The sequence below is a fragment of the Centrocercus urophasianus genome, unplaced genomic scaffold (assembly GCF_019232065.1).
Source record: "Centrocercus urophasianus isolate 14NV4802_14NV808 unplaced genomic scaffold, USGS_Curo_1.0 seq_35, whole genome shotgun sequence".
Lineage (NCBI taxonomy): Eukaryota > Metazoa > Chordata > Aves > Galliformes > Phasianidae > Centrocercus > Centrocercus urophasianus.
The window spans coordinates 7,936,142-7,948,909 of NW_024884922.1; the positions used below are offsets into that span (position 1 = coordinate 7,936,142).

Here is a 12,768-nt window from a genome sequence, read left to right on the forward strand (position 1 = left end):
TTCCAATCTCTCATTCCAATCACTCATAACTCTCTGCACTAAGGCTTTGCAGCCATCACTTTTCAGACACGTGGGAGCCAAATACACCATCTCTTCAGGACTCATGCTTTTACACCAGCAACCCATCCAAACACCCATCCAAATAAAGGCAGCGTTATTCTAGTAAGAAAAAAAAAGATATAAAAATAGATATAAGGCAATCTGCTTTGGCTATAACACCCAGAGAATAAGCACATTGCTACTGGAAGGAATCAGGAATTTATTAAAACCCTGGATGGGATCTCCATGTTTTCCTAAGAAGAAGGAAGAAAAAATTAAGTATCATCCCTGCCACAGCTCCCACTCCAGCACGTCCCTTCACAGCCTAGCTACAAAGGCTCTCTCTCCAAAGCCAAATGATCCCTGCACCTTTCTGACCATCCTGCATCTCCACTGCCACTCTAACGGTCCTATGCTTCTGAGTCACGCAATAGTTGAGGTTGGAAAGGACCTCTGGAGGTCACCCAGACCACCATCCTCACACTGAAATTCATTTCATTGAAGGGAAAGATGAAAGAAGAGAATCTCCCTCCCATCTACAGGCATCTGCCTGTTACCAATAGCTACCATACTATTTTAAGAGAACAAAAACATGCAGCAAGGACCGGACTTGCCTAATGAGTTGTCTGCAGGGCAAAGCTGCTCCAGTACTTCTGACTTCCACCCAGTTCTCTGCAGTGCAGACGGGTGGTTCAGTGGCAGCCGGTCAGGTCTGCGTCCGTATCACTACTGCTCCAAAATCTCTGCTGAGAGCAAAGTCTGAAGACGAGAAGAAACCTTCACCTGCACCTATTTATTCTTTTCATCTAACCTTTGCGGTACACAGATACAGGTGTACTGATGTCAGAGTTTCTGGTGAACACAGTTGTTTTGTAGTAAACAGTCAATCTTGCATTCCAGCAAGAACATGATGATTATTATTATATCACAGGTAAAACAGTCAGGTATTATATAGCCTGAAAGTGACCTAAGTATTTTCCATCAATATGACTCCACAAACAGAATCAATTCTGTGCAAACACGCTCCTGGAAATGGCACAACAACAGGCACAAGCTACCAAAATGAGATAAGAATATCGCAAGAAAACTTCCCACATTTGTATACAGAAGTGGCAATAAATCTTTCACCCTAATGAGGAAAAAAAAAGCACAGTCCACATTGTTGCTGTATTAAGTAAATAGGTACAGCTGCTTTTCAGAAAAAAATTATGTTCTCACAATTCTGTATGTTTAAACTTTAAACAAAACAAAGCTAGATAGGCTATGAGTAGTGAGTAAAGCATTATAAGGAAGTCTTTAAAAGGAGCATGCTTAAAAGTTATTATGAAACAATCTTAAACTGGAAGCCTGAAAACTTTCACCTTCTGACACGATGCAGGTCCTGAGCTCTGTGAAAAGCTCCAGCTGAGCCCTTTGTGGGATGCAGGGTGTCTCAGCAGCGACTGTAAATGGCACTTCCTTGATGGAGGTGTAAAATCCAGACATTTTGCTATTTGGGTGACAAAATCTTCCTCTCTATTCTGCTTTGCAGTAATAACTTAAATTGAATCACTGCCCATCCCAAGCATCTTCATAAAAATGCAAGTCACTGTTTTCCTCTTACTTTTCATAAAGGTTCTGACTTCATTCCTCTCTGCTATTATTACCAATAAACTTTATTTACAAAAAACACTTTTTAAAGTTTTAGGGCATTTCTGTCTCTGCTTCATTTCAAAGGAAATGAAGAAAAAAATGCATTTTCAGTACATTTCCACACTTTTCTGACCATCACCTCTCATTTGGTTATTTTAAACCCCCGTGCAAATATTTGGAAGACTGAAATTTTGGAAGAGGACATTTAAAGAATGGTCTTTTTGCCAGAAGTCAAATAAATGATGACCAGAGCATCTTGGTTTTTTATTTCAAATGCTTTTCATGAAAACAGAACTTCGATAAAAGAAATGGGAATGATGTACATGAGAGTCGGTAAGCCAAGCTTTGGAGAATATGCAACATATTTGGTGTTGGTTTTTGTTTGTTTTTCAAACAGACACATTACACATACTGAACATATGCTTGCACTTATTTTCCCATTTTGGTGTGAAGGAAAAGTGCATTAAGTTTAGATACATGTACATAACAACTTAAGTAAGAGTTGTACTATATTATAGAAGATTGTTCTGATATTCTTAACGTTTCCAAAGCAAAGAAATAAAGTATACACATACCTTTTTAATAGTTTTTGTCTGCACCAGGGCAAGTTCTCTGTTCTCATCTGCTACATACAAGGAAAGTTTCACGTAGGGGTCACTGCAAAAGAAGATAGCATTCAGTGGGAAAGTACTTTTACAGCCAAATATACTTGCAGTCTGAACATCTCAATACAAATTTGTCCCTTAACTGAATAACTGAGCATCTTTAGTGGAAGTGTTTTTTACTGAAACGTCTCTAGGAAGTGTTTCCACACACTCTGCAGACACCTTTCACAGCTGTGCCACGGAAGGAGCTTGCCATCAACCACCCTCCATGGCCTATCACCATCACTGCACTGCATCACTGCCCCTCCAGCCCATGCTCCATAATCAGCAGGGAGACAGCAGCCACCAGTAAGGAGTGATGTGAACAGGAACCCCTTCTGCTGGTACAGACATTGGGAGCTCTCTGCCTACAGTTCTGAGAGTTTGTAACATTAATTTTGGGACAGTATTAATAAAAAATAATCAGCAACTGAGTGTTCATTATACTGGCTGCTTAACTTACTTGCAAAATAAAATTATATGGTACAAAAACAATGCAAGCAATAGACGAGGTGTCACGATGGATTGATTATCGTGTCTGTTTATGCACATAAGTGCATCTACTTACCCTGCAATTAAATTAATCATCAAGCACCAAGGTCTGAGAGAAAACAAAGCATCACAGTGATTACCAAGAAATGCTAATGCTACTCTGAATTCTTAACCTACTGTGCTGCCTATATTTACTGGCAAAATTGCATACTGCACAGAGCAATACGAAGCAGGCATTCATCATAGCAAATCATGTGCTTTCCAGCTTTTAGAGATCAGGGCTAACAGCATCCAGCCAAACACCCAACTCCTACTGCTGGAAACCCAGCAGCAACTATTGGGTTTGTATGTTCCAGACTGTGCTGTCACTGAACTGTAGATGGGGAGTGATGCAAGAAAAGCATCATGGCCATTAACAGCTCATAAACGCATTCTCATCTTGATCTCCAGTAACAAAACTGGAGAAGTAAACATATTCACCCCATAAGCTCCAGGTTACTCTCGTCCTTCAGTGCTGAAGAGTAAGAAAATCATCAGAAGAGCACTGTGAACATCCTCTGGAGGAACATCTGGTGAAAACCATGACATCTTTTCTTTGGGAAAAAGTCACCTACAGATTGTGAATAAAAGAAAGGTCTACCAAAATAAAAACGAGGCATGGACTGTGTGTGGGAAAAAGAACAGAACTTTTCTTCCTATGTTATCTTCATTATTATCATAAAGCTCAAAACAAAACCATCTTTAATGATGAAATTCTTCATTACTGCTCCTAGGAACAAAAGAGGACTTCAGAAGAGTACTGGATGGATTGGAGAGGCAATGCTCATAAGGAATGCAGCTCTAGTGGAACAAAGAGCCAGCACTCTATGCAGTCATAGCCACGGGAATTTCAGTACTGTAAGTGGAAAACTTCACCTTCTGTGAAAGATTTTTCAGTGATTAAAGTGCAAATGTCCTTCTGGAGAGAGAAAGCTGTTTTTCTGATGACACACAGAGTATCCTGTAGAAGTCATCAGTCAATGTCACATAGGCACTGCATATATATTGTACTGTATTGTGTATAGGCAGAGGTCTGGGTGCCTCTGCACAAACAAATCCATTTCCCCACTTCTGAGAAAAAATACACATTTTTGCTGTGGTGAAGTCACTGGAATTATACCTAAAATTACTATGTAAAAAACACAGTCAGTAGCAACTTGTCCAACCCTAAGGTTTCCCAATTATGTGTTTTAATGCAGACTGTATAAAACCTTCAGTGCAACTACTGCTTCCACACGCAGATGCACATTTTCTCACTACTGTGAAATGACTGCCATTAAATTGAAACATATTCACTGAGCAGGAAAAAAAAAGAACCAGTGCAGAAAGTAACACGCTGAAACTGGTCTTCAGGAAGATACATTTCCCATTTCCCAAATTCATGGCAGCTGCAGCCAACCCCTCTCCCACCTGCAGACCCTTCCCAGCACAGAACAGCTGCCCACAGGAATGGAATCAGGCTGAGGAGCCCAGGCATATCTCTAAAGTGACTTTATCTGCCCAAAAGGAGAACAGCCAACTATGTAAAACTCTAAGTGCCTTTGTCACGGGACGAGTCTCAGGTGCATGGACCCCTAAGGAAGGGTATCTAGGCTGTTCACACAGCAATTTCAAAATAAGGCTGAGGACAGTTCCACATACATCCATCGCCAATCTGCTCTCTGACCAGGAATTTCATTTTGCAGTGGGACAGCACTGAAGATGAAGCAGAGCACTTGACAGTAAGCCACTGTGGCACACACACCAATAGACCTCATGTTCTCAGTATGGTTTATTATTATATCATTTGAACGACTACTAGAAACTGTTTCAGGCTCTATGGAAACATTTGACCCTACAGATTAGTGGCTGTCAGTGTGCAGTACCTAAAGCAAGAAGAGGCATAGTTTTATCTAAATTCATACTGTTAAATTATTTATCTAAGTAGACCAGCGGTATTTTTGGTGATTGTTTAAAACCACAGTCCACTGATCACCACTGATACATAGACCTGACAGCAGAATGCTGCGTGGCTCCCAGGCGGATCTGTAAAACCATTTCTGCAATGGAGGACGTGCTGAATGAGGCTGGCAGCAGACTGATGGGACAATGTGCATTTCAGGAGATAGAGCTGCGAGCACCATTATGGCTGGGCAGCTCTAGTCCCCTCTGCCTTGCTCCTTGTGTTGCATGGCATTTGTCAGATGAGTTCTGGTGTTTGGAAAATATTGCTGGTAATGCTGGGGAGGTGGGAGGGGTAGTATTGTAGATACACCAGAGCACTGTAAAAGAATACGCTTACAATTGAGACCTTGTTTACCATAAACTGAAAAACAAGACATAGATCAAACAGATTCAACCAAAACAGAATCAACCCCAAACCTAACATGGTGTACCCAGCTTTTTCCCAACTAAACTCACTTTGCTTTACAATTTGAGATTATCCATCAGGTCTGGATGGCAGATGTGCTGAACAGTGCACTTTCAGAAGACAAGAACATGTACGAGTCATGGCTGAAGACAATGTGTGTCAGTTACACCCCACTGCACAAAGCAGTGCACTATCTGGTCTCTCACTTTGAGCTGAGCGGTTTTCCCTGTGACGTTCTACCAGGTGCATTTTATGCACCAGTGGGCAGCATGGACAGAAAGAAACTCACAGTGTTGTCAGGTAGCTCCCATGACCTGAATTAAGCCAGCTCAAGCAGCTGAATGCACAACCAAAACACAGCAGTTATTTCCCAAACATCCATACTTGGCCACAGTGGCCTTGTAATGCTTTTTGGCAAAAGAACTCTCAACAAAACACTGAGATACACCTGTGTACGTTATGGTCCTATGGTAATAGCCAAGCACATGTGTTACCACTTGCTGATCCCAGAGTCCGTTATTAAAAAAAAAACAGACAAGTGGGCTGTTCCTGTTCCCCTCAACCAACATCTGAAGATCTCTGCACTTGGTGTATTGAAGCAGAAGCTGAAATTAACAAGTTCTTGCCCCAGTTGTAAGCTTGCACATCACACCACATACACGACTCATTAGCTTAGATGGTCTTCCATGCAAAAAACGCTAAAATGTGAAAACTGGATATTTAAAAGCATATGGGTGCTCAATGAACCGGCTAAATTTTCTTTTAATTAATACATCGGACAAAAAATATCGGAGTAGTCTGCATCATCGTCCCTTAATCCAGTAGATACAGCCCTTTTTTTCCCTTCTTCTTCCAGTTTGGGGGCCACTCCCTGGCTCCCAAACACTGGTAATTACATTTAGCTCCTCTGCACTGCATGCTTCAGCAAGCCAACCCCACAGCATTGTGAACATTCTTCTGCAAACTTCTCAGGGAATGCAAGAGAGTTTGCAACAGTCATAAATACAGTTAGGCAATTTGCTGCAGTTACATCATCTCTTGTTGACTCGAATATATCTAATATCTAACTTCTTGCATTTGGAAGCCTATAAATAAATAAATCAAACAGTTAAAACTTGTTACTCATATCTGGCTCAGATTGCAGTTTGGCCTCATTTCTCTGAAAAGACGGCAGAAGCAGAGCTCTGTTAACAGAGCAAGGACATGAACGAAGCCCTGTCCAACTCAACATTAATCTTACCAAAAGGGTAAGTCCCAGATCCAGTCCCAGATGACTGGAGGAAGAATCACATCACTGTCATTTACAAGAAAGAGAGCAAGGAGGAACCAGGGAACCACAGGCCAGTGAGTCTCACCTCTGTACCTGGGAAGATCATGGAACAGATCCTCCTGGATGACATGCTTGATCACACGAGGAATGGGTGTGTGATCCAAGACAGCCAGAATGGCTTCACCAGGGGAAGGTCATGCTTGACCAATCTGGTGGCCTTCTATGATGGAGGGACGGCATCGGTGGACAAGGGAAAGGTGACTGATGTCATTTACCTGGATTGAGCAAGGCCTCGGACATGGTCCCACACCACATCTTTATCTCCAAATTGGAGGGGTGTGAATTTGATGGATAAGAAATTGGTTGAAAGGCCGCAGACAGACGGTGGTCATCAATGGCTCTGTGTCCAGGTGGAGGCCGGTAACGAGCAGTGTCCCTGAGGGCTCTGTCTTGGGACTGGTGCTCTTTGACATCTTTATTAGTGACAGCGAAGACGGAATCAAGTGCACCCTCAGCAAGTTTGATGATGACACCAAGCTGAGTGGTGCGGTTGACACAGTGGAAGGAAGGGATGCCATTCAAGGGACCTCAACAGGCTGGAAAGGTGGGCCCACGTGAACCTGATGAGGTTCAACACAGCACAGTGCAAGGTTTTGCACTTGGGCCGGAGGAATCCCAGGAATCCATACTGACTGGAAGGAGCGGTCCTTGAGAGCAGCCCTGCAGAGAAGGACCTGGGGGTCCTGATAGATGAAAAGCTGAACATGAGCCAGCAGTGTGCATTGCAGCTCAGAAAGCAAATGGCATCCTGGGCTCCATCAGCAGAGGGGTGGCCAGCAGGGACAGGGAGGTGATTGTCCCCCTCTGCTCTGCTCCTGTGAGGCCCCATCTGCAGCGCTGTGTCCAGGTCTGGAGCCCCCAGTACAAGAAAGACAGGGAGCTGATGGAGAGGGTGCAGAGGAGCCACAGAGATGATCAGGGCACTGGAGCACCTCCCCTACGAGGACAGGCTGAGGGAGCTGGGCTTGTTCAGCATGGAGAAAAGAAGGCTGTCGGGTGACCTCATGGCAGCTTTCAGTACCTAAAGGGAGCCTACAAACAGGAGGGGAGTCAACTCTTGGAAAGGGGAGATAACAGCAGGACAAGGGGAAATGGTTTGAAGTTGAGGGAGGGAAGATTGAGGTTGGATGCCAGGGGGAAGTTCACAGAATCACAGAATTGTAGGGGTTGGAAGGGACCTCCAGAGATCATCGAGTCCAACACCCTGCCAAAGCAGGTTCCCTACAGCAGGTCGCACAGGTAGGCATCCAGGCAGGTCTTGAACATCTCCAGAGAAGGAGACTCCACCACCTCCCTGGGCAGCCTGTTCCAGTGCTCCGTCGCCTCACTGTAAAGAAGTTCTTGCGCACATTGGTGCAGAACTTCCTATGCTGCAGTTTCCAGCCGTTTCCCCTTGTCCTGTCTCCACTCACCACTGAAAAGAGTCCGTCCTCGCCATTCTGCCCCCCACACCCCAGATATTTATAGACCTGGATCAGGTCCCCTCTCAGTCTTCTTTTCTCAAGGCTGAACAGACCCAGCTCACTCAGCCTTTCCTCATAGCAGAGATGCTCCAGGCCCTTCACCATCTTCGTGGCCCTCCGCTGGACTCTTTCCAAGAGATCCCTGTCTGTTTTGTACTGGGGAGCCCAGAACTGGACGCAGTGCTCCAGATGAGGCCTCACCAGGGCAGAGCAGAGCGGGAGGATCACCTCCCTCCACCTGCTGGCCACGCTCTTTTTAATGCACCCCAGGATGCCATTGGCCTTTTTGGCCATGAGGGCACACTGCTGGCTCATGGCCGACCTGTCGTCCACCAGGACACCCAGGTCCCTCTCCGCAGGACTCCTCTCCAGCAGCTCATCCCCCAACCTGTACTGGTGCATGCAATTCTTCCTTCCCAGATGCAAAACTCTACATTTGCTTTTGTTAAACCTCATCTGTTTTTTTTCTGCTAAGCTCTCCAGCCTGTCTAGGTCTCGCTGAATGGCAGCACAGCCTTCAGGTGTGTCAGCCAAAGTTCTTTGCTATGAGAGTGGTGAGGTGCTGGAACAGCTGCCCAGAGAGGCTGTGATGCCCCGTCCATCCCTGGAGGTGTTCAAGGCCAGGTTGGATGGGGCCCTGGGCAGCCTGGGCTGCCGTGAAATGTGGAGGTTGGTGGCCCTGCGTGTGGCAGGGGGTTGGAGCTTCGTGATCCTTGAGGTCCCTTCCAACCCTGGCCATTCTGTGATTCTGTAGGTTACAGAAAACTAAAGAAGAACCACCAGAAACCTGTGTCTGGGTAACATCCAAGTAAAATCCACCAAAAGTGATTTATATTCTAATGTGCCTTTTCATCTGAATTCTACTTCTTGAAATTAAATTCCACTGGAAAATGAACAATCTTTTAAACATTTGGCCAACAAACTGCTTTTGCATCCTCGTATCCAAGAAAAGTACTTCACAACAATTTGTTTTGTCAAATTTTGTTTCTGATAAGTCTGCATCTGTTACGAAACTAAGTCATTACTAGCAAGCATGCACTCTATTCAGTCAAAATGGGAAAGAAGGAAACCGTTCTACCACCTCAATGTGTTCCTCTCTCTTGTTGGAGAGCTGATGTAGTAACACCAAGCAAAGAGGTGAAGAAATCAAAGAATGGGAAAGCAAGGAAAGAAGTAGATCCACAGTCACTTATATAACTGCAGTAATGAAACAAAATATAAATAGAATCCCTGAGAACAGACAAAATGTCAAAGTTGCTACAGAAGCAAAAACTGAAGGAACTTTACATTAGCAAAATGCACTGCGTACAGTCCGACCTAAAAGCAAATATTGTATGTGATTTTCTAGGTGAGTGTCACCTTGGCAAAGCACAACTGCTACTGACAGACAAGATTCATTAGACAACAACATGAAGATCTGCAAAACTGTTCAAGGAAAATCTGCACGAGGACAAATATAGCACCTGATCTGTTCACAGGTACTGTGACAAGCAAATTGGAATGAAATATACGTGGAGATGAGGAAATAGCAGACTTCTGTGTAACAGCAGTATTTGTAGAGGCACTAAGGAGACACAGTCCTGGTTACGTGGATCACAGAAGATACAAAAATGAGAGACCTGCAGAGACTGCTGACAAAAAACAACCATGTGGGGTACAGGGAACCTCTGTGCACAGCAAGCATACTAAAAGCTGTGCAAAGTTGTATGGACCAGCTACTGTCACCCTGAAATGGATGGATACAAAGGGACCTTCAAAGGTCCCTTCCAACTCTAAGGAAGAATCTCTCCTGAAAAGGGAAGCAGGGGAAGCAGGGGATTTAAAAAAAAAAAAAGAAGTATTTCCTTGATTTTCATATGGGAGAAAGTTAATTCTTAAGATAGCACTACAAAACACCCTGTATGGCACTCCTGGTAACCACAATTATAAAAAAGTGATGTATGAGAGTTTCCATTGTGCTCTAAAAATAAGTTGCTAATAAAGTATGTCATTCCACAGTCCGGTGTAAGCATCAGTCTCTGGCTTGAATCACTACTGTTTTGCATCAGGTTTTAAAACTGAATTCTACATAAATTTAAGAGCATGACACTAGATGAGTAGAAATAAGCCCTCCAGGTTGTGCCGATGACATCACACATCTGGCAGGTATGTTTGAGTTAATAACAGTTCCATAATTTGCTTCAGAAAATTCCTGTGGAAGTCGTTTTCAGACAAAGTACAGAGTTTGTGCTGAGAGAAGGTAGGAGGCCCAATGAATAAATGCAGCAATGTAATAGCATAAAAATTAGTCTGCGTGGATTTTTATTTAAAGCAGTATCAGTGCTAAAAGGCAATCTTAATGAAGTCAGCTACATGATAAATTGAACAAAATCACAGACTTTGGGAAAGCTGTTGAAAGCTATTAACGTAGTTAGCATCTAAATGAAAATGCACAATGGTGCTCCGGTAGCATTACTGTAAAGACTGGAAGTGGATTCAGGAAATGGAACAGAAGCCTGGGGACAATGCAGATGGCAGCTCCTATAGACAGCCTCTCCTGACTTGACACGGCCAGCTTTCAAATGGAAGGGTTACAGCACCAGGAACAACAACAAAGAAAGATGACGAATCAACACTGAAAGCCACAGAATGCAAGCAAGGTCACCACAACCAGGAGGCTCCCCATTAATGAGACAGCCCATTATAACCGTTGGGCATAATGAACCTGCATTTAGTGTAACAAAGAGTGATGCTGCAATACACCGTTCATAAATGATGCGTCTTAACAAAAGAGAAGCCATTTTTATAAAGGAGATAAAGGGGGAGGGGAGGAAGTACATGCAAGTTTATTTTACCTGCTATAGGACTCCTTCCGAGATGGTGCTAAAGAAATTATGTCAAGTGCCAACATCAGATTCATTTGTCATAAAATACAACAGCAGCAAAAGGCAGAGGAACCATCAGCAGCAGGGAAGGTGACTGGCACAGATATCCTTGCAGGCAGTATCAATGCTCTGAATTTCTTCTACAATGCCATCACCCACTAATACCACCAATACCAGTGGGTATACTCAGTGTGTGCTACCAGGCATTCAAGGATCCAAGATAGATTTTGTACAAAAAAAAAGAAATGAGCCCAGTCACAATGTTAATAGTGACCAGAGATGAACGGGAGTTGATTCCTTAGTCACTCATCTATAAATATTCCCTTTAACACAAGTCCCAAAATGGTTAAAAACAATCTATCTTAATGTGATTTGCCTAAACCTAAGGAAAATGTCAATACCTGCCCAGATCAGCAGCGTTTTGCAGCTGGTCACAATTCTTAGAGAATAAACCGGAATCCTAAGATAATTAGTTGTGTACACAATGTTATGTTAATCACAATCACAAGGCAGAGCAAAGTGGGTTTGGCAGGAGATATCTGAAACATCTTAAATGCTTTTTTCCTGGCCTTCCAAAGTCGCACACACATTTGGAATTACCCGTTTGTCATCTTTTCACCAGCTCCCATTGTCTGGCATTCTCTTAAATCTCAGACAAGTGTAGATTTATAATTATCATTTCTCATTACAATTTCAGCTTGAAAAGGCACAACCAAAAAGAGGACACCTGAAAGCACTGACCAACACCCCCTAGAAATGGCATTATTTCAGAGTATGTAATACTGGTGCCTATGACCAGTTTGTTATTCCTTTACCTAGTCTGCAATCACATCTACTATTTGTCTTTGAAACAGCTTTGAAAGCAGGTCTCAAAGAATCCTTTGCCAGCGATCCAATTATTTCTTCATTTTAAGGCCCAGAAGGGGGTGGAGAGCACAGGCATACATGAAAGAACAATGCAACTACAGAGCCCTGCACTGCTCTATTTTTGCTGAAAAACATGAAAACGCCTCCCCAAGTATAACATTTAGTTTCACTTGTTATGCAAGTGCATGCCAAGCTTCTCACATGGAGGCAAACTCCACCCTCCAAAACAGCTGCCTTCTTCCAAAGGAATCAGGTCCTGAACAAGCTGATGATTTAGCTTCTGTAAACCTTCCACTTGTGCTACCCTTTTCCCAGCTCTGTTGCACATACTTGTAAGGAACTAATTATCATCCCATGTAATCATGTATAGAAAATTACTAACATCTTCAAGCTTAAAAGCTGAAAAGGCTTTTTTTCTTGGAAGCAGGTCCAAATTCCAACTTTTCTCAGGTCATAATGGGCCATCTATCTATCTTACTAATTATCATCCCATGTAATCATGTATAGAAAAATACTAACATCTTCAAGCTTAAAAGCAGAAAAGGTTGGAAGCAGGTCCAAATTCCAACCTTTCTAAGGTCATAATAAGGCCATCTATCTGGCTGTTAGTCAGAAATCACCCCATTTCTTCTCCCAGTCGCTGAGCCCCACCAAACCTACTTTCTCTCCTTCAGTGCCCAGTGATAGGAAGACATAAAATCTTCCTGAGACACTTTGGGACTTGCCAGCAGAATCCTTCACATCCCTTTGCAGGAAGAATGAAGCACACACCACCCACCCTCCTGCAGCAGGCTGAAGCTCTAAAGCACCTCTGCCGTTGGCAGGGCAGCCACTGCCACAGCTGGCTCCCACGAGTTACACTTGGCCATACAATAATGCAGGACAGAAGGCCCACAACTGAACTAAACCTCGGCCACATCTGAAGAGAGGAGCATAAGCAGAATGCATTTGGAGCAGTTGATGTCCTAGGCAGTTGCAGCACCACTGGAGAGCACTGCACAGTATTCACTGTACTCATCCCCTCCCTACAGGGGACAAGGGGACCAAA

The 12,768-nt window shown here is 43.6% G+C and overlaps 1 protein-coding gene across 4 annotated transcripts in view; it reads right to left on the reverse strand.

Moving 5' to 3' along the window:
- NEDD4L (NEDD4 like E3 ubiquitin protein ligase) overlaps nucleotides 1-12,768 on the reverse strand; it is a 134,127-nt gene that overhangs the window by 70,518 nt on the left and 50,841 nt on the right. For all 4 annotated transcript variants that reach the window (XM_042831108.1, XM_042831107.1, XM_042831105.1 and 1 more), the window contains exon 3: nucleotides 2,247-2,328. In XM_042831108.1, the coding sequence (XP_042687042.1) occupies nucleotides 2,247-2,328 (82 nt within the window). The remainder of the gene's footprint in view (nucleotides 1-2,246; nucleotides 2,329-12,768) is intronic.